At 41.9% G+C, this 22278-nt stretch overlaps 2 protein-coding genes across 6 annotated transcripts in view; one reads left to right on the forward strand and one right to left on the reverse strand.

Moving 5' to 3' along the window:
• The window catches only part of PDE6H (phosphodiesterase 6H), a 19732-nt gene extending 15557 nt beyond the window's left edge, over positions 1-4175 (reverse strand). Inside the window, exon 1 of one of the 3 annotated variants that reach the window (XM_036298447.1) lies at positions 4037-4175. The gene's annotated coding sequence lies outside the window, so the exon portion shown is untranslated. The remainder of the gene's footprint in view (positions 1-4036) is intronic. The other 2 variants (XM_036298448.1, XM_036298446.1) reach the window with 2 other exon arrangements.
• ARHGDIB (Rho GDP dissociation inhibitor beta) lies at positions 2602-22143 on the forward strand. 3 transcript variants are annotated; one of them, XM_036298443.1, is made up of 6 exons: positions 2602-2760; positions 11651-11834; positions 12580-12663; positions 14963-15039; positions 19095-19158; positions 21459-22143. In XM_036298443.1, the coding sequence occupies exons 2-6, from the start codon at positions 11657-11659 to the stop codon at positions 21656-21658; spliced, it is 603 nt and encodes a 200-aa protein (XP_036154336.1). In that variant the 5' UTR covers positions 2602-2760; positions 11651-11656; the 3' UTR covers positions 21659-22143. The 3 variants fall into 3 exon arrangements, with proteins under 3 accessions (XP_036154336.1, XP_036154338.1, XP_036154337.1); XM_036298444.1 differs by lacking the exon at positions 2602-2760 and adding an exon at positions 8885-9016; XM_036298445.1 differs by lacking the exon at positions 12580-12663.
• Positions 22144-22278: the final 135 nt, after the last annotated feature.

A 22278-nucleotide genomic window follows, 5' to 3' on the forward strand; every position in this document is an offset into this window, starting at 1 on the left:
GTCTGTGCCTCCGGACACATGTCAGAACAGACAGCTTGCAAGGCAGAAAGTCTTCTCTAAACGTTTACTGTCTGCACTTGCAGCTTGCAAGAAATACAGCCGTGCAGAAAGGGGAAAGACTCAGGAGTCTGCAGCCCATGTCACTTTTTCAAGCTCACGGCCAAGGAACACCCCATAAAAGATCCGCCTAGAATTTACCTTACTGTGGTATCCTTATAACAGCAAAGAAAAGCTGAAAAATCAAATCAAAGTCAAAGATTTGATTATTTTTCTGGAAATTCCTATGCAGATTTCCAAGTTCTGGTTATTTGCATTTGGTATTAGAAGGCAAAGTCCTTCCTACCCTTCTTACTACCATGACAAGCATGTTCATGGCATATTGCAGAAGCTGGGCATGGGCAAGGGAGCCCCAGTCCACAGCACACCTCAGTCAGTACGTCTGCCATTTAATCTTCTTTAAGGAGCTTTTTAATCTGTTTTCCCTCCTAACAAATCCAGGTGAACAATGAACCACAACAGAAGAAAATGAGAAATGGCGATTTCCTGAGAAATGGCAGGTGATCCCTGCCTGGACTGTGATGCTGGTAGATATTTTAGGAGAACGTGGCAGTCGTCCTCCAACATACCGAACCTCCATTGCTGCATCAGGAAGAGGCTCTGAATTAGCAATCCTGAATCCTTTCAAGGTCCTGGGCCCCTTTAAGAACTTAGCGAGAGTTATAAATGCTCTCTTCTCCCCCAATAAACACACACTCCACATGTACATTCTGATTCTGTAGGCATTTTTAGGGGCTTCTGTACCTTCCAACGTTTGTGCCAAAAGCACTGGATTAAGAAAAATTGTGAGGCGTATGGTGATTACCTGAGGGAAAGGGGGTGGGGGAGGTTGAAGAGGATAAAGCGGGGATAACTGGTGATGGAAGGAGACTTGACGTGGGGTTGGTGAACACACAATCCAATGTACAGATGATGTATTACAGAATTGTACACCTGGAACCTATATAATTTTAATCAGTGTCACACCAATAAATTAAACTTTTTAAATTAATTGTTAAAAAAGAAAAATTGTGAGGACATATTGGGCTTAGCAAAAAAATTAAAAAATACCCTGTTTAACTTTGTGAGATCTTTTCCCTAATCACATGAAAAATGGCAGGAGAAGCAGCACATAGGTCACAAATCTCATTCCAATTTTTAAATCTCTCTTGTTTCAAATACTTTATTCCACCTGTGCTATTTGTTCATCGTCTGTCTCCTTCCACAAGAGCACAGAGATTTAGTGTGTCGTCCACGGCTGTGTCACTGGTGCCGAGAACAGCAGTACCTGGGAGGAAAGAGGAGCTCAGCCAATGCTACCGGAAGAAGAAACGTGTCTCCTCTTGAGAGTCCTGAGCTGCAAAATTGACGGTCTTCTGTGTAAACTTAGGTTTGCTTTGATCTATAATACAGTAGTCAAATGCTTTCTTTCAAGGGCTGTCTTCCACCTATACCACTTTGAAATGTATTGCTAAATTTGCATTTGCTTTTCAATGCTTTTACTGACTTTACTTACATCCTGTTTTCCTTTTTATATTTTTATAGATTAATCACCTTCCTCCCATCCAATGACCACCTTCTCCTTGATTGTTTCTGTTCCATTGACTAAAGATAAAGTATATCTGGGGGCAACAATTTATAAAGCCAAGTGAACAAAATGCAATGCATTTAAATGACAACAAAACAAATGTCAGTCTCTCCAAATATGCCTGCTTAACTAGTCAGCTTTAAACATACTGAAACGATGCAAATACTGAATACTGAGATATTAGCATGAATAAGAATTTATCAATGGTGGCTGCTATGAAAATGTGTGGAGTCAATGTGGTTTGGGTGTTTAAACCCTGCTTGCTCCCTCCCATGGTTTAAATTTGGCCCCTGCAACGTCTTCTCATTTAAATCACTTCACAAACCATTTCCTCAAATATGGTACAAAGTCAATTTTAGTACTTGTGAAATTCTCACAAATTCTGGGTTAGAGAAGTATGAATTAAAGACGTTTCACTTTACTTTGTCATCTGCATTCCTAGGTTTAATCAAAAGCAGTGCTTTATCATTTTTTTTTATTTAAAGGAAAAATATAGTGAAAACGACAACAAATGACATTTGGTTGCCCTGCAATACAGAGCTACATCTTGAAACTATGTCCAACAAACCTCTAAAAATCTGTTTGAGGACACATTTTAAAATGTAGGGCCAAATATATGCCGTTAACGTTCATAACTTCCTAGCACCCTACATTCGCTGCCAGCAGACTCTCAACAAATCTGGCTGATATAAAGGAGCTGGCAGAGACCCCGCAGGAACAGACGTTAGTGATACAGAGTGAAGCCTGTGGGAATTATTGCTGCTGGTTTTAGACCAGGAGCCTCAGTAAGCGCCTGCACTGAAATGACTTGATTTGTAGCCGCATCGCTCAATTATTCATAGCACTCCCGGCTGCAGCCTCCACACCCTTGCATGAACATTCATACATATCCATGTTCACATGGGCGGTCATGCTCCCACATGTGCCATTAAGGGACAAGAATGCTGCTCAGAGTTCGCTGATCAAGAGATATGCCGTGCAGAACAGGATTTGAGACAGCCCAGGGTTTCCTCTTCTAGTAGGTTTAAAACATTTTTTTTTTCTCAGTAACTTCCTTCCTGTTCTAACTGCCAGTGCTCAGAAGTCAGAGTTGAGAGACAGAGGCACCCCGGACAGAGCCGTGAAGCACATTGAATGTAAGTTGAAATACTGGGGGGTTGGGGGGGGGGCTCAAGGTGGGCACAGAGAACAGGCTACAGCCCTTTCCAGTGTATTCTCTTTTTAGAGGGGCAGTTCCTCTTTAAAACAAACTTTATGATAAGAATGTACTAAGGAGGCTGCTGGAACAGTTCTGCAGAGAAGGGGAAGTCAGAGCCAGGAATGGTAGCAATGACTCAGGAGGGACAGCGCGGTGAGAGAGGAGAGAGTGCGTGCAGCCCAGGAGACCAAATCCTGAATGTCCTGGACAAGGGCTGCGTGTACAACCCCTGGGGAGTGTCCGGAGGGGTTTCCACCAGGTGGGAGCAGGCATCTGGCCAGGCTCAGAGGCAAAAAGACTATAGATCCAAACTGAAACGGATGGTGCTGGAGGATGGCGGGGTGGTGCCGGGGTGGAGATGTGTGGTTTCCTGTTTTTAAGTAGACTTAAAGAGACTGGTTGAAAAGGGGCAAAAAAGTGGCTCAAAGCTGTCAAACATTAAACTGCCTTCCACTAAAGAATGTTCTGGGGATACAAGAGAAACGCATAGGGAAAGCCTCCCTTAGCGCCTACAAGGGGATCTAACTATAAGGAGGAAGCAGGGTGGATAGAATGCACAGTTATTTACTCGTCGGTCCTACAGGCATAGGATTTCTACCACGCACAAGCACCTCTTGTTAAATTCCTGTGGTGAGATGGGTAGAACGAAAGGTTATTGCTGTTGTTGCCAAAAATAAAAAATAAAATCTTTACATCTGAGAGAAACATTGAATAGTAAGAGCTAGATTCTAGAAAAATCCAAGTGGACCCAGCTAGGACACCTGGTCCATGGGCTTTCAAAAGGAACTGGTCTGAGCTTGGCCGCCATTAGAAGTGCTTGAGGCATGCCCTGAAATACTGGCTTCCTTTTTCAAGGATGTCCCCACCGGCATGTTTTCTAAACAGAGCCTGTAATTAAACTCTAGCTGTAGGGTAACTTGTGGGATGATGGGACGGATAAACCCTGAGCTGGTCTCCTGCTCAAGGTGGAGGGAAGGTGGGCTGTTCTCACATGGAGTTCCTATAGTCACCCCTTTCCACAGAGCCCAAGAGCCCCTGAAATCAGGGCTAGCCTGTTGGGTTCTCACGGCAGGAATGACCACGCAAGGGGCATCGAGGGGTCAGTCACAGGCAGGCATCATTCTTGTTTGCCATTGCTTTGCTTTGTTCAATTTACAAGAAAATATCCCTTCCGATCCAGATATGACACCAACACAGGAAGGAGATCATCTTACCCTTTGGTGAGATGTGTGAAATTCTCAGAGGACGGTGCAGTCTCCATCGTGCTACACAGGCCAATGTATGGGAAATGACCGTGTCACAGCCAAGCCAAACCCGGCTGGCGTCTTCCTGGCACTGAAATTGGTCTCTTCCTTGTTTGGGGGAGCATGCGTTTGCTCTTAGGGAAGCATGTTCCGAGCAACATCAAGGTTCTGCTCTCAGTGGAAGCTCGGACGGGCAAAGTCAATGTGGCAGAAAAATTTGGGCCAGTTTGTGGGAGCACAGTAAGTGCCCAACTTCAGCTCACAGGACGAGAGCGGCCTTGGGGAGGAACAAACAGGCCCACTGAGAAACAGAGCCAACCTGTGTGGAGTGCCTTCCATGAGTCGGGCCTGGTGTTAGAAATTTTACATTTGAATCCTGGACACAGGGAGGACAGCAAGCCTCGGAAGTGTTTCGTGATTCGACTAAAGTCACGTACTGGCTTGTGTAGGGGGTGGGGGTGGCGGCACAGCTACAATGCCTCCGAAGAACATTTGAGGGAATGTCCCATGGGAGCAATTTCCTTTAGCCCCACATTCTGAGCATCCTGTTCCTGGGTCAGTGGTATCACCTCCCAGGATTCTAGATTGGAGTCCACACTGGCAAACCCAGAGATGGGTCTCCTGTTGCTACTAAAACTTCGACATCGATTCATTCAATAAGCACTCGATTGCTCTGTGCTGTGTTCCACTCTCTGGTTTCCACAGCCAGAGCTGGTAAAAATTCAGGTGGGTTTTCTTAAAGGGACATATTCTAAGTGCAAGTGGTCATTTAAAAAAAAAAAAAAAAAAGGCTTTACTTCTGTCTACTTTTTCATGCTTCATTTAAAACGGTAAATGTGTTGAGATACTACAGTATAGTCTTTTGCCTAATAGTGGCTTCCTTAATGCAGTTTTCTTTAAAGATTACTTAAAATAAATATTTGTGAAAATGCCTAGCACAGTGACTTCACACAGTAGACGTGGAGAAAAGTTTAAGGAGGATTCAGTTCTCCTTCCTTTTGCATATGAATCGGGGTCAGAAGAGTATCTATTACTATGAACGCAAGGACAAGAAATAATGTACTGTTTCCCCCACCAAAGGAGATGTTAAAGAATTCTGTTTCCAGTAATTTGGACCCTCCTCGGGATTGATGGTAGTGTTCGTTGTATCTAACCAGGCCTTGTCCTCTCAGGCACTGGATTGGTTCTTTTCACACAGCTTTGCAGTTTCAGATGTTCTTCCTGGAGCTGAGATGGTAGAGAGCAGCCCTGAGGACCCCAGAAAGCAGCGATTCCTCCATGTCACTAGGTTCCTCCATGTCACTAGGGAATACGGAGACTCCAGGGAGGACTCCAAAGCGCAGAAACTCTGAGGTCCCAAGGGTAGACTTGGATGTCCTGAATAAGCCCAATCACCAAGCAGGCAGCAAAGCAGACCAAATCCCTGACTGGCTCTGAAATGTTGGCAGTCCTTCAGAGGTGGCCCGACCCTCCACGCCCTGCTCCAGAGCTGCAGCCCCAGATATGGGGAAAGTAGGGCTGAATCAGTCATCCAGTCATTGGGGAGTGGAGATGATGAGGGTGAGAGGTGGGGAGGGGGATTGGAGAATGCTGATGCTTACTTCCCTAGGTCCTTCTCCGATGGAAATCCCCTCTGTCTGGTACTTCCACATTTCTCCCCCACCTCCTTGTCTCTACCTCTTTTATCTGATATCTGTGGTCTGTGCTTCTAGATGCACGACCTGGCAACTTTGGGACACGAGTCAAGTCCCCACAGTGTTTTGCTCCAGAGTCAGAGGGAATTCTCTCCATTAGCTGTGCCTTTCTCATCCTTGCAGAGTGACCTCTGGCTTCAATTATGATAGGGAGCAAAAAATAGAATCTAAAATTAAATTGTTCATGTGGAAGCTTTTTTAAAGAAATAAAATAGTGACAGTCCCATGTTAAGGTTGATTCCGTTAATAAACAATCTTTGTAATTCCCAGGACTTCATGTCTCTTCTGTACTCCTCAAAGAAACAAAATCTATTTTTAAGGAGGAAGGAGTGGACAGGGTCAACACTGCAGAAGGGAAAGCATTTGGTGCCTGGGCTGTCAGTTACCTCTTCATCGGAGCTGAGCAACAAAACAGACAGCATTGCAGGGAAGGGAGGAGAGGAAGGGAATGGATAGTTATTGGACATCTACTATTGGTCAGTATTGTCCTAGAACTTTTCATATATTTTCTCCTACTCTTCCACCCCATAAAGAAAGATGAGTACTCCCATTTACTGATGGTAAAACTTGGGCTCAATGAGGTTAATAACTTGCTTAAATTTCATACTAATTCAAGAGCAAACCAAAGTTTGAATCTCTGACCCATCAGACTCAAAGTCCATGCTCCAGGAGACGTGAAACTTACCTTTTTCTGAATTTACCAGGTGATTTGTTTCCTGTAAACTCAGAGAGTTTCACCTTTCCTTGCCCTCATATTATTTGGAACTGCATTAATGAACCAGACAGTGTGCTCTATCCTGAGATTGTTGCCAGTTCGTAAGTGTATTTCACTTTCAGTACCTTGGAAATTCCACTGAATCTGCAAGTGAAAACATGGATTTGTGCTATGTCATACTCATGCCATGAGTAACCATCTTAATTTAATTAGGTGTTTGAATTGAGGAGGAAATGATTAAGTCTCCACCTCACCACATCTAATCCTTGTCATTGTTTCACTGAATAGCAGGCCTGGAGGTGTCAAGTTTCCACTGTGAAAACTCATCAGTGTATAGGATTAATTATACCAAATGTAGAAAATAGAGATAACTCAAACAGTAAGCACATTTAAAAAGCCATAATGTGACACAGTCCACCTTAACCTCGTTAAATATATATAATTGTTAATTCTCCATTTCACTTTTCTGTGTAAAGAACCAAAGTCAAAGACAACATCAATGAAACAAGCAAGCAAAACCCTGTTCTTTGTGAAACAGTGGGCAAGCTGGAAGGTGTGAAAACCCCGGCCAGATGTTCTGCTGATGGGCTGGGTGCTCCCCCACCCCACCTCCACTTCCTCTTTTCCTTTCTCATTTCATAGACTTCTTTACATTAGGAAGCATTCGAATCATTGGACTAAGAAGGGGCCTCTGAGACCTTCTAGTGCAAAGATTTCATTTTGCAGAGGATGAACCTGGAGCTCAGAGGGGTTCAGAGGCTTGCGCAAGGTGACATGGAACAGAGTTGCACTGAAACCTACCGTATGTGCCACTTCCTTGCTTTGTGAAAGCCATCCCTGCAGAGTGGTGCAAAGAAGCATTTACCTCTGCCTGTGCACCCCGGATGGATTCCCAAAATGACTGACGTGCTTTATAATTTTATTGTTACTCCTTAATAAAGATGATAGTAGCAACAGAGCAAAGTAGCTAAAGGTCAGACAACCCACACTCTGCCCCTTACACAATATATCTTCTTGGGCACGTTATGTACCTGAATCCGTAGAAGGGTTTCCTGATCTGTAGTGAGCCCTACGTGAGGTGAGGTAAACCTCATGAAAGCATTTAGCACTGTAAGATAGTTATGATAATGATCATCACCAATAAATTCAATTATTCTTTAGATGATGAGATTAGAAAATGGTCTATTTAAGAGATCAACTAAAGGACTTGTATGCATGCATAGAAGCATAACCAGTGGACATAAGACATTGGGGGAAAAAAAAAAAAAAAAAAGAAAATGGTCTATAGAATTTCCATCAAATTTTGATTTAACTTTAATAAGCACTTGAAAGAAAACTGACATTTGTGGCTAAATATACACAAATACATAGTTTGGGTAATGGTCAGCAAACTATATAAACCATTTATGGTTTATAGTTTGGGAGAATCCAAGTTTCCCCAGAGATAAACTGCGAAATTTAAAATGTAGCACCTTGGAGGAATTCACATAAATTTGAAATACAACACAGAGATGTAGTCTCTTAAATACTCAGTAACAGAAATAAAGTAACTGAATGCCAGCCTCACTGACTTCAAGTCAGTAGAAACATGTAGATAGAGGCCTTAGAAAAGGAAAGCACCGAGAGATGGCCTGCTCCCACCCCTCACCTCCCAAGATGAGGAAAGAGATCCATAGTGGTTGGAACATTTGCTCGGTGGGGTCACAGCTAGTTAGCAGCAAAGCCAGAACCCAAACCCATGCCTGATAAGGCTTAATTCAGTGTAGAGATCAGAATCCAAAATCAAGTAGATGGACCACAGGACTCTTCTCCCCAAGACCTGCTCCCTGGGCACCTTTGCTCTCAGTCCAGGCTTTGCAGTCATGTTCCCTCAGATGAAGAGGCTTCCTGATATCTCTTCCTGCTTCTATACACCCAACGTTTTGTGTTCATGAACTTGATCCTTAGCTTGAGGCCAAGTTGTGTCTTTAATCTACCAGGTCTGAGAGAGAAGGAAACTTTCTCAACTCTTTCTTTCATATTTCCAAAAGTTACAGTTTCAAGGTCATGTTCCTAACCTTGGACTCCAGTGAAGTCTATGAAGTACCTCGGGGGTCCATGAACCCCTGGATTGCATGCGCAATTTCATTGGTTTATTCCTTCCTTTTTTATGAGGACCATGACTTTTATTATATGTTTAAAGAGATCTGCAATCTCCAAAAATCAATCAAACAAGCTGGGCCGTTTTTAGTATGATTAGATTGTTCATCCTCCAATCCCTTCTCCACTTTGTTTGTCTCTTTGTTTTAAATATGTTTTTATTGATTTCAGAGCAGAAGAGAGAGGGAGAGAAAGATACAAACATTAATGATGAAAGACAATAATTGATTGGCTGCTTCCTGCATGCCCTCCACTGGGGATCAAGTGTGCCCTTGACCGGAATCGAACCTGGGACCATTTAGTCCACAGGCCAAGGCTCTAACCATTGAGCAAACCGGCTAGGGCTCCTTCTTCACTTTGAAGAGTAACTTCAGCATGTGCTAAAACAGTGTCTTGCAAACAGTAGGTGCTCACCAATTTTTTCTGACTTTAATTTTGCTTCAAAGGGGCTTTTCCTGAGAACTATTTCTCCTGTTTGTTATTTGCTATAGTAAGATATTTTCATCTTTTTCTAATCAGCTTACCAGAGAGAGCTGGTTTTGGATTGTCTCTTTTTCCTATGCTATATAATTAAACCAAATTATTTTTGGGGTGGTCCTGAATGTCCTACTTTTGACTACAAGAAGTCAAACAGTAACCCCACATTATCCTCTGCTCTTCTATGTCTTTAAATAAATTGGTGTCTCATTTTTATAGAACTGATATAAGTCTCATATTTACTAATGAGAAGATCAAGATCTAGATGACAGATAGATTGACTTGTCAATGATCATCATACTGTTAGAGGTTAGCAGTTCCTGTCCCAGACCAGATTTTTCTCTGTCTCCATCTCTCTGCTCCTCTCACTTTCTCTCATATTCTCATTTCAAAATTGAGATTCTAGGATATAGAATTACAATTCCCTGTAGGTTATTGAGATAGCCTTGAGCTAGTTAGAGGCTGGGTGGGAAGTCTAATAGTTAAGGCTTCAAGCAGATAACTTGTTAGAAGCAAACAACATCTTCCAGAAAGGCCTGTCCATGGGGCTGAGATGCCCTCTTGTGCAGATGTTTCATCCACAGGTTTGTTATGTGACCACCACCGTGGGGATCTGGCCAGGCTTCTGGGTCAGAAGAAGAGAACATGTCTCATCTGATTGGTCTCTTCTGGGTTGCTCTTCATCTGCCCCTTAATGATTGTCCTTAAACTATCCACAACCTACAACCTCTATCCACTGCATCCTTCATTGTTTTCCAACCAGTCCATTCATTTTCCCTAAGTGTTGTTTGGAGCATGAGCTGAGTTGGTCACTGTGCTTATTGTGCTGTTCTCTAGAAGCTCAGCTTTGAGTGGTGCTGGCTCTTCAGCCGAGGCAAAGGTTGCCATAGGAACAGGCCTACGGGTTTCCTTCCTGTACAGGAAGTGGACCTGGGCATTGCGATACTGTTTGCAGAGTTGATCAAGGCTCGTCGTGTTTGACTTGTTATTTTACTGGAAGAGAATCAGTGAGCCCAGAGATGCCATTTTCTTTCTTCTTTTCTTTTAAAGTTACTTTTTTGGGGGGCTTTATTTCCAAATTATTTCTCTTCCTGTTGCCAAAGATAGTGACCTTGAAACTAAAAACCACAACTGATTTTGGCCAGAGATAACTTTACTGTCAGGGCACCTTACAGGCATTTGCAGAGTCACTCAGGGTGAGAGGTGACAGGTATTGTCTTACTTTGCGCCATTTTGGAGCAAGACACCTTTACCCACAGGCAGAGAAGGAGTTACCCTCAGGGTAGAACTGATAGAAATCAGAAAATGATTTGTTTGCCCAAACAGCTCCAGCCACTGGGCCCGTCATGGAGCCTGAACTTCTTTCCAGTAGACTTTTTCCCTCTATGAGGACATTGCATCTCATCCACCCATGTGAACTTGGGCAATTCTCTTACCTTCTTGGATTCAACTTTCTCAATGATTAAATGAGGGGTTGGAATATGTCATCTCTAAAGTTCATTTCAGCTCTGAAAGCTCTGACTATACCTGCCTTAAGAGGAATAAATTTTAAGCCTATTATCCAGTCATTAACACTTAAGCATGAATACTTTTATTAGATCGTCCTCCCCATTTTTTTTTTTAACACAAAATGAGTAAATGTAGATGATGATGGAAGAAGACAGACTCCAGGGTATGCTCAGGAGCGGTCCTGGAGCATAAGGTCACTGGAAATCTGGGGAGGGGTGGGAGGTACTAAAGGGGAAGTGGGTCCAGAAAAGGGAGATCAGTGGAGGGATACAAAAATCATAGCTGCAGTTTTGTCTAGAAAAATTTAGAGTCCTTTGCTATTTTGTGTCATTTCAGAAGAACCGAAGATCTTTAGATATAGAACCTAGTAAATCAACTGATGAATGTTTATAAAATGCCTGAAGTAGTCAAATGTTATTGAATATTCACGAGAAACATAGAGCCTAATACCAGCTCAAGAAATTATTAGCTGTGTTGAGTGGAAACCACTCAGACACCTCAGGCAGGTATCATCGGGGGGCCTACAATTTCTCTTTGAGGTTTTGCAGGAGTTCGGGGAAGAGTCAGTTAATGGAAAGAAGCCAACTTCCTTTGGCAAGCTCTCCACCTGTCTCAGGAAACCATCATATGCAGGATTGTACATGCTGAGAGCTTCGACACTAGCAAGGCTAGCTGGATTTGGAGGACTGTGATAATTTCTATAACTATTCAAACAGATGCTATTGGCTCATTATTCAGACCTGCTTGAGCTATGTTGCTTCACTTGTAGCATATAATTCACAAACAAACTTTTCTTTTGTCTGTTTAATTCAATGAATAGAAGGTACTCATTATAATACCAACAAATTCAGGCGTGGCAGGAAAAAGACTGGAATGCATTATATTCATAATTCATGAAATATAATGAGGTGAAATTAGGGGAAAATCACAACTATGGAAGTCCATTAGGGCAAAGATAATGCTAACAGCACCCTCACAAATGTTGTTCAGATCCACTGACTTTGGCTAATGGACTATCATTCTCGCTCTCTCTCTCTCTCTCTGAAATAGATCAAAATGACTGAAAAGGCACCAGAACCACAACTGGAGGAGGAGGAGGATGACCTGGACGGGAAGCTCAATTATAAGCCTCCACCTCAGAAGTCCCTACAAGAGCTGCAGGAGATGGACAAAGATGACGAAAGTCTAACTAAGTACAAGAAAACGCTCCTAGGGGATGGCCCTGTGGTAGTAGGTGTGTGTATAGGGTTGGGGGTCAGGTGGAGGGTCCCAGAGAAGACATACATTTCAGCTACTCAGCAGCAGGGCAAAGGAAAGCTTACCAAGTGCCTCCAGGGTTAAATGAATGAATCACGATCTACATGTGAATAAAGTGATGAACTGTATAATTAAGTCTTCTTTGGAGAAGAGTTGCAAGTTAGCATTGAAACAAGAAAAGATAACACATGGGGAGGATTTAGAAAGAATTTCAGTTTACCATTTAGAATTGTATTCTCTCCATTCTCACAGTTTTCTCTGTCTTCTCATTCTCATTCATACTCCTTACCTAACCATTCATCACTTCCACATACACTGTAGCAGACTAAGACATGGCCCAAAGATATGGATGAACAGTGCCCAACTAGCAGAGTACCTCACTCACAATCACTCAGAAAATATTGGCTGTTTATAATTAGCACCTACAAGTGCCCAAAGCAGAGAATAACATCAATGTAATTTATAAGGCCATTGTGATGAAGCATGGTAAGCCTACCATATACACTTCTATTTCTACTTCAGATCAAGTTCTCACCTTTCTTTTTATATTCTTTCTCTCCTACGTGAAATGTATGCGCACACACACATACACACACATAAAACACAAACACATATGCACACATGCTGCGCACACACACACACACACACACACACACACACACACACACACACACAGATACATGTCTCTTCCCTATACTTACCTTTCCTTTTGAATCCTGCAGACCCCAAAGCCCCCAATGTCACTGTCACCCGCCTTACCCTGGTTTGTGAGAGTGCTCCAGGACCAATCACCATGGACCTCACTGGTAAGTGGACACATCTGTGCTGTTCAAAGGGAGCTGATGAAATCACTGGAAAAACTTGCTCTTTGTTCCCTATCCCCGAAAAAGGAAACTTGTAAGGTGAACCCCTGAGATACATGTTCTGGGATCAGTTCACAAACCCCTGCTCTCGGGGAACGCAGTATTGACCATGCTTCGTGACAGCCAACCTCTGTCTCTAATTGAAGAGGGTGCAGGCATAGGTACTGGATATATTCACTTGGATCAGGTTTACTTCAGATTTTTATCTGCACATGATGGCAGAATTCCTATGGAAATTCCTAAAAAGATGGAAACATTAAGAAGCTGTATGCTTCTGAAATTGTAATATTTACACAGTCTAAACGTCAGAGACAATATTGATCTTATAGTAGCAATTATAGCCTGAAAGCAAGAAGCAATCTAAGGCCTCCTGAATAATGCTAGGAATTCCACTGCCAAATATATATTATTTTAACTTAAAACTCTGATTCTTTTAAATAAGCAACTCCCCAACCCCTCAAAAATATGTACAAATCAAGATGTTATTTTCTTTCACTTTACTGTAAACCAGGGTCAAGGCCTTTTCCGAGACTTAAGTCTTGAGCAGAGGAGAGGCTGGGAAGGCGGGTATTAGGTGTTGGGGGGATCTGAGAGAAATAAGGAAAGGGCCACAGAGCTAGGAGGTTGGATGAGTAAAGGCAGGTCTTTAAGGAAAAGAAAAAAAGTATCACCAGATTTAAAAAGTGAACCCTTGAGACAGAGCAATGCATGGCTCTGGAACAGAGAGGCTTAGCAGCAAAGCAGTTCCCCTCTCACAGAACATACCCATTCTTTGCCTTATATGGGCTTGTCAGAGAGAGGAAATCAGAGGCTGAGAAGATACTTCCTCTTCAACCGAAATCGTTAGAGCAGACACACAAATTCAACTACCCCCACGGTCAAGCATCTCTCCAGGAGAGACACTTGCGTTCTCTCTCTCTCTCTCTCTCTCTCTCTCTCTCTCTCTCTCTCTCTCTTTCTCTCAGACTCGGGCCTCTTCCTGTGTGCAATTGTGTAATGTGACCAGATACAACATTCATTTTGTAAGATAAGGCCTGAATGAGTGTGAAGGAAACTTGTTCTTTTTTTTTTAAAGGTCTTGCTTGATGTTATTATAGGGAAGAGTTGGTCCTTGTCCCTTTTCCCAGCACCAGGAAATCCAAATTTGGTTTTCTGTCACCAAGAAGCTACTGAGGTGAATCGCAGATATATATAGGGTGCTGGTACCAGCCTGTGCATGAAGCATGTACACAGAGCAGTGCAAAACACACACACGTTCACTCCTCAGTGTCCAAGGATACAGGTCCACATCGGGAGAAGTACAGACAATGATTATCTTCTAACCAGGGTGCAGGGATTAAGGGCAGATCCCAGTTTTATGGAGCCCAAAGCTTTTATGACTTAAGTGATCTCCTTAGGACAACAAACATGAAATTGCAACTGCAAATGCAAAATTAAGTACAAAAGCAAACATGTATTTGGAATGATAGAAAGGAATCAAAACAAGCACATTTTTAAAAGCTAGAAAATGCCACAAACATGACCAAATCTAAAAAAATATAAGTAGCTAGTATTCTTATACAATACTTTTCCTATATTTCTTTATTTGAGGTGTAGGGGTACATTCTTTAATTCTTTCATCATTTTTTTTTTGTTTGGTCACGTGTATGCAGTGTCATGTTCAATAGTGAGACTAGGCAGAGGTGGGCAAACTTTTTGACTCGAGGGCCACAATGGGTTCTTAAACTGGACCGGAGGGCCGGAACAAAAGCATGGGTGGAGTGTTTGTGTGAACTAATATAAATTCAAAGTAAACATCATTACATAAAAGGGTAAGGTCTTTTTTTTTCAATAGTTTTATTCATTTCAAACAGGCCGGATCCGGCCCGCAGGCCATAGTTTGCCCACGGCTGGACTAGAGAGATAGTCCAGTCTATCCTCTAGGGTGGTTGATTAAAACTTGTTTTCTATTATTGAACAATTAGAAAAGGCATTTTTGTACATAACTCATTACTGGTAATGCTTTGTATCTTCTCGGGGTTGTTGTCAAACTGAAATACATTTCTTTCATATCTGCCTGTAAGATTTCAGGCATTTCAAGTGTGTGTTTGCACAGCCACTAAACTCAAATATCCTTAGAGTTGAGGACCAAATAGACCATGATGCTCTGATGGGCCCAGCAAATAGCTCTGGAGCTCGAACTTCATCAACTTTTGTGCCTCCTTCTGAGGAGAATAAACTCTTTCTAAATCCACTTCTACAGGGGACCTCCAAGCCCTCAAAAAAGAAACTTTTGTGCTAAAGGAAGGTGTTGAATACAGAGTGAAAATTTGCTTCAAAGTAAGTATCTTGCCCTACATGTTTGACAAATTTTAAATCCTTCCTATAATCAAAGAAAGAAAAAATCAAATTTCTTGCATTATCATGTTGGCAAACTTTGTGTTTTCTTTTTTCCCCCTGGAGGTAGATTTTCTTCTCTCCAACTCTGGGCTCCACCCATTGAGACTCACCTTTCCTCCTGCCTTTTCCCAACCAGAATCTCCTTCATTGATTACTATTAGGAGTTCTCTCTGTGAACTCCTAATACTCCCATCCATAAGGCACACACCACTTTGTATTGTATCATGTATGTCATTTCTCCCCTATACTGCCTAAGCACCTTGAGATAGGTAGAGATTTTATATCCCTTCTTTCAAACCACTTACACAAAACTTTGTAAATGGTAGATATTTAGTGAATATCTATTGAGAGATAGGTGAATTAATTAATAGGAAAAGAAAATAGAACAGCTCTAGTTGCTCAATAATTATATAAAGGCAGGGAGTATGGGCCCTGATAAGTAACTGGAAATTACAATTTAGTTATGGAGCAGATAAGCACAAAACTAAATAGGAGATAAACTGACATATAATGAATAGGTACATGTCCCAGGGAGCAGCCAAATCAAGGAGAAAAATAACCTTGACTTTGGAAACAAATAAGTCAGAAATTCATTGTTTGCCCTCAATTGCTTATATTTCCCTTGGTTGCCCTCATTCTCACCCAGTCATACTCTCCAGGGCCTGGGCTCCACCAAGGAAAGCCCCACCTCCTTCTTTATTTGCACGCCAGGCCCTTCTTCCTCCTGGGTGCAGGGTGTAACTTGGGCTCCATGAACAATCACTCTCCACCACATACAAATATGCCTCAAAATAGTTTCATTCTGAAAATATTTGTTAATGCTTACTCTATAATAGGCACTGAGCTACGGTTCACTCCCTGGTTTTCTGTGGTACTATTTATTACTAACGTACCTGAGAGTTTGGTAAGGCATTGTATCTCAATGTGCCTAAAATAGGTTGCACAGTAGTCCAATTTTTAAAAATATATATACATATATATATTTTAAATTGGTTTCAGAGAGGACAGGAGAGGGAGAGGGAGAGGGAGATAGAAATATCAATGATGAGAGAACCATTGATCGGCTGCCTCCTGCACGCCCCACACTGGGGATCAAGCCTGCAACCCGGGCATGTACCCGGACTTGGAATTGAACTGTGATCTCCTGGTTCATAGGTCGATGCTCAACCACTGAGCAACAATGACTGGGCAATCCAATTTTTAATCATTAACACTACTGCCTTAATCTGCCAATTTAGTAAGCCAGTTTTTACCACATGAAATGAATCATGACAGGTAAATGGTGATGTGAATGAGATGAGAAAGAAAGGTGTGGAACATGCGCTTCTGCTCTGTGGGGAGACCAAGGGGGAAACCGGTGGTGGGGGCCTCAGTAGTCAGGGCTACACATTAAGGTGATGGAGGAGGAGGACACAAAAGGGGAGTCTCAACTCCCATCCACCTCAGAGGTGTGGCCTTGTCTCTAGAAGTAACCCTCATGAAGTTGAACCACCCTGTGGCCATTCCATCATGGAGCTGCAGTTGTAAGGAACACCAGTTCAAAATGAAAAATAATTGAAAAGCAATTTAAGCCTTAGCTGGTTTGGCTCAGTGAATAGAGTGTTGGCCTGCGGACCAAAGGGTCCTGGGTTCGATTCTGCTAAAGGGCAGGTACCTTGGTTGCAGGCTCCTCCCCTGCCCTGGCCCTGGTTGGGGCTCGTGCAGTCGTCAACCAATCCATGTGTTTCTCTCACATTGATGATCTCTCTGTCTGTCCCTCTCCCTTCCATTCTCTCTAAAAATCAATGGAAAAAATTATCCTCAGGTGAGGATTAACAAACAAATAAAAAATAAATTAATTAAAAATAAAAAGCAATTTAATTCTATGCTGATGTCTCTTGAAAACTGTCCAACAAAGTTTGCATGTATAACACCAGCAACATACCCTGAAACCCTCCTTTTTTATGTCTCTTAGTTGCTCTCGGTATTCTCTTTCTCCCCCCAAATTTTACAACACTCTTCCAAAATTTGGCCTGTTATGGTTCTTTTAGTTTCTGCTTTTCTTTCTTCTGTCTCTTAAGGAAATGGTAGTGTGTCTGACTTCCACAGCTCTCACTTCCATTCTCATCCCGAAGGCTTCTTCTTCCTGGTGTGGAGAGACATGGGGAAGGGGGTCCAGGCAGAAGAGAATACCAGGAATATTCATATTTTTTAATCCATATCAAACATTAAAATGGACATTTTATGAAGCAGTAGAAAAATATGAAACTCTTTGTTTTGAAGTCCTTATTCCTTTGCCACCATCATTCCTGATTTTAGGTCTTATTTCCATCAGACCAATTTCCCATGAGGCTTAAGGGACCAGCTTAGAGGCTTCTAGAAAGATCCATTCATTTTCCCTATTCCTATGAGCCACATGGGGGAGTCAGAGTCATTAGAAAGGTTGGGTTTTGTTATATCACAATTTCTTCAGCACGTTTTCATTTTATCTGCTTTTGATAGACTTATACGACAGATTTTACTGAGTGACAGTCTAGAACAGAGATGGCGAACCTATGACACGCGTGTCAGAGGTGACACGCGAACTCATTGTTTTGGTTGATTTTTCTTTGTTAAATGGCATTTAAATATATAAAATAAATAGCAAAAATATAAGTCTTTGTTTTACTATGGTTGCAAATATCAAAACATTTCTATATGTGACACGGCACCAGAGTTAAGTTAGGGTTTTTCAAAATGCTGACACGCCGAGCTCAAAAGGTTCACCATCACTGGTCTAGAACCTAAGCTGGCAGTATGCACTGCAATGCTACCTCATTACAATGAAGCACTGCGAGATTGATTTCATTATTCTGTCCAAAACAAAAAGGGAGCCATAATTATTGTTGGGGAGAAATTACTCAAAGATGCTTACATTCTTCATATCGATGAACAATTAGCCAAGCCTTCCAGCCAATGACTCAATGACCAATTTAATTTGTTTGTATAAACATGAGCACCACATAAAATTAAGAGACAACCCAGTTCAGTCCGAGGTAAAATGACTAATGGAAAAACAAAGTACTCGACTGTTTATATTTTCATTCTGCCTTAGTGAATTTTCTTTGAAAGGCTTGGGCAAGTATCACCACCTCAGACAACGTCTGAAAATGACAGACATCCAAAATACTTGCCAGACACCAGTGGCTTTTACCCATTATTTATCTATAGGGAGGATGCTTTTCTGTGGCCCATCTTTCCAGCTCGAGACCTCGAGTTATACCTACATTACAGGAACAACCACCCCCTGGGCTTGACTTTCCATTACAGCTTTTCTCCTTGTTGTTTGGTTTTCATGGGCTAAGTGGATCATTTCTCAGGTTGGGATTTTCAGATATTTACACAATATTTTCCATTGTAACCTTTCCTAAGACAAGGACGTTCTTCCGGCAGTAGAATCAGGGAGAGGGAGCTCACGACCACTCTTTGGGCCATTGAGGGAGAAGTGTAATGAAGAATATTGAGACGGTGTTTTAATTAACCACTCCCCTTCAAAAACCCCAAAATCACAGTCTTAAATGATTAAAACCAGATTGGCAACACTGAGTCTTGTGAACGCCTCTCTTCAATTCTGCCACACCATCACACTAAATCAGTGATGGCGAACCTTTTGAGCTCGGCGTGTCAGCATTTTGAAAAACCCTAACTTAACTCTGGTGCCGTGTCACATATAGAAATGTTTTGATATTTGTAACCATAGTAAAACAAAGGTTTATATTTTTGATATTTATTTTATATATTTAAATGCCATTTAACAAAGAAAAATCAACCAAAAAAATGAGTTCCCGTGTCACCTCTGACACGCGTGTCATAGGTTCGCCATCACTGCACTAAATGATAATAATAACCCTTACTCTGAACTCAATCTTCAGTCTTCTTATGCTCAGAGAAGACAGCTAGGTAGGATCAGGCTAGATAATGAGGAAAAATGAAAGAGCCCCTTTAATCTGAATTGCTTGGGTCCTTCCCACCTACAGGTGAACAGAGATATTGTGTCAGGCCTGAAATATGTTCAGCACACCTACCGGACTGGGGTGAAAGGTAAGTGACCTATACTTTACACTGTCCCCAAATCTGCTTCTCACTGATACTTAAAGTTCTGGTTATTAGCAAGTTTCAGGCATGGACTCATTTCAGAATCTGATAAAAAGCTGTGGACTCTCACCCTAGGCAAAGGCACACATATACCTTTGACCTAGATGTTAATGGCAAGACCTACCTTCAGGAGACATAGTTTAGATGAGTCAGCCACTCACCTTCGGCATTCAGCTTCTGGCACTCAACTTTATTGCTCATAAATGAAAAGAGTAACCAAGATAAGATTGAATAAAATAAAGTACATAAAAGTACTCTCAAAAGTAAAAAATAAATAAACAAATAAATAAATAAAGCAGTTCACAGGTATAAAACCTGAGTGTCAGAGAAATACAAAACAGGAAAGACGGAAAGACCTATCCACTGGCATTTTGTGTTTAATGGGAATGAGAGTTGGTGGAGTGGTAGAGGGATGAGGTTGGGGGAGGGAGGAGGGCAGTGCTTAATTTCCTAAACAAAGAACGAAAAAATTTTTTTCTGGGATTGAGAAAAGCTGTCTAATCGAAACAACTAATATAGCATTGCTTAATTGGCAGCCATTCTTGAAAGTTGTACCTAAACTGTACATGCCTTGGGATCCTGCCCTCAGGTCTCTTCCATGAGTATGGGCAGGGGGAAATGAAGAGTGAAAACCTGATGGGAGCACACTGACAGTCCTTTTCTACTCTAGGGGCTCTCTTCCCACAGAGGTGTGAAACAGTAATGCATCCATTCCACCAAGTCCACAAACAAGAGAGAGGGAGGAATTGTCTGATAAATTTGCATAGAGAAACACTCCGTTACTCAGATCCCACAGAAGATTGTTGACCTGAAAGATTTTAATTGGTCTTTCCATACCTAGTCTCATGAAAAATAGAGTTCAGTTTCTCATTTTCTTTTGGGCATGGAGACTATGTTGCCTCACTGAGGGGAGAGGGCTAGGATGTGCCTGTAGCTGTTCCTTCAGACTTATTCACAACACTTAACAGCTAACTAAACGTTGCCTGCCTACCTACCTACCTACCTACCTGTATTTACACTTTCTAATTCCCTACTGATTCTTAATATACATTCCAGTTATTCACCTATTAATAATGTTGGTTAGCTATTTGTACCATTTGTCCCAATTCTTACTTTTTAAAAAATGTATCTTTATTGTTGAAAGCATTACAGATGTCCCCTTTTTTCCCTCCACTGACCCCCCTCTATTTCCTCCCATTCAAGAAATGTTAAAGGGACTGCTGTAATAAGCATAAAGAGTAAAAATGGCAATAAATAAATACCTATCAATAATAACCTTAAATGTAAATGGATTAAATGCTCTAATCAAAAGACATAGGGTATCTAAATGGATAAGAAAACCAGTTCCTACTTTTTTAAATCAAATTATTGATTTTCCCCTTGCATTCAAATTATTCTACCCATGATTTCTGTTCATTCTGGTCACCAGCTGTTACTTTATCTGCCCCAATTGATGTGTTTATTAAATGATCATCTGTAGATAAAAGATCCTTAAAGTTCATTATATAAAAAAGAAATGGAGGCCCAAAATATTATGACTTAGAAAAGAACTCAGGTCTCAACTAGTTTGAAGTTTTTTGGTTGAGATATAATTGGCATATAACATTGTATTAGTTTTAGTTGTGCAACATAATGACTTGATATATGTATATATTATAAAATGATTACCATAATAAGTTTAGTTAACATCCATTAACAAGCAAAGTAACAATTTTTTTCTTGTGATGAGATCTTCTTAAGACCTACTCTGTTAGCAACTTTCAAACATACAGTATGATATTATTAACTATAGTCACCATGCTGTACATTACATTCCCAGGACTTACTTACCTCATAAGTGGAATTTTATACCTTTTGACTACCTGGGACTTTTTTATGGTATAATCTGCTACATCTCCATAAAAACATTCTTCATCTCCATTGATTTAGGGCACTGATTCCACAATTTTTCTGATACTCAGAATCAGCTATTTTTTAAAAACACTGATTCTAGGGACCCACAGCAGGTTATTGAACCATAGTCTTTGGGTCAAAGGAACCTGTAGTATTAAAAGGCACTCAAATAAAAAATATTTTTTTAAGAAAAAAAACAAAAATGGTGCCTAGGTGAACCTGATGTGTAGCCAGGCTTGGACACCATTGCCCTTGGCTTTGATCCCTGTAAGCAGTGCTCCAAGGTCTCCAGCCCTCAGTGTTTGTTTTTCTCTCTCAGACACTTGCCCTAACGAACTTCCCTTTCTTCCCAGTGGATAAAGCCACATTTATGGTTGGCAGCTACGGGCCTCGGCCAGAAGAGTATGAGTTCCTGACTCCAATTGAGGAGGCTCCCAAAGGCATGCTGGCCCGAGGCACCTACCACAACAAGTCCTTCTTCACCGATGACGACAAGCACGACCACCTCACCTGGGAGTGGAACCTGTCCATTAAGAAGGAGTGGACAGAATGAGCACATCTGCCCATTCCTGTCCCTGCCCTGCCACCTGGAAGAACCCTCTACATCGTGTTCATCGCCCTGTCCTCCCCCCTCATCACAGCTGGGCCCCTTCCCCAACACCCCTCACATCCTCTTGTTGACGCATCTTCTCCCGCTCTCTCTCTGGGAGTGATCCCTAACACTGGACGCTTAAAACCCAGGCTTCAGTCCTGCCCACTCTGATCCCCCATCATGGCCAGATCTTCAAAGTTCTGTTCCTCAATGCACAGTCATGAAATATGTCTTCTCTTATTTCCATTTGAGGAGTGAGAGGCCAGGAATCACTAACAACCCTTCTGCCTTGGGTTCCAGTGCTCATTCCCACCCCTGGATTGTTCTGTGGTTGCTGCTGGCTCAGTGAACGTCCCTAGCCACATTCCCTGCCACGTGGGTTCTTTTTTCCTGGGTGACACTTAAACAGCACAAGAGAGTGAGAATAAAGCAATTGTATGACCTGACTGAGACTCTCATTTCCTTGCTTTCCTCGTTTGAACAAATATGGTAACTGGATGGTTCCTGGGAGGGGGTGGGACAGGACATAGTAGAGGAGACTTTTACATGCCTGGGAACAGTTTGGGTGCCCTGTTCCTGCA

This window comes from Myotis myotis, unplaced genomic scaffold (genome assembly GCF_014108235.1).
Source record: "Myotis myotis isolate mMyoMyo1 unplaced genomic scaffold, mMyoMyo1.p scaffold_m19_p_3, whole genome shotgun sequence".
NCBI classification, from domain to species: domain Eukaryota; kingdom Metazoa; phylum Chordata; class Mammalia; order Chiroptera; family Vespertilionidae; genus Myotis; species Myotis myotis.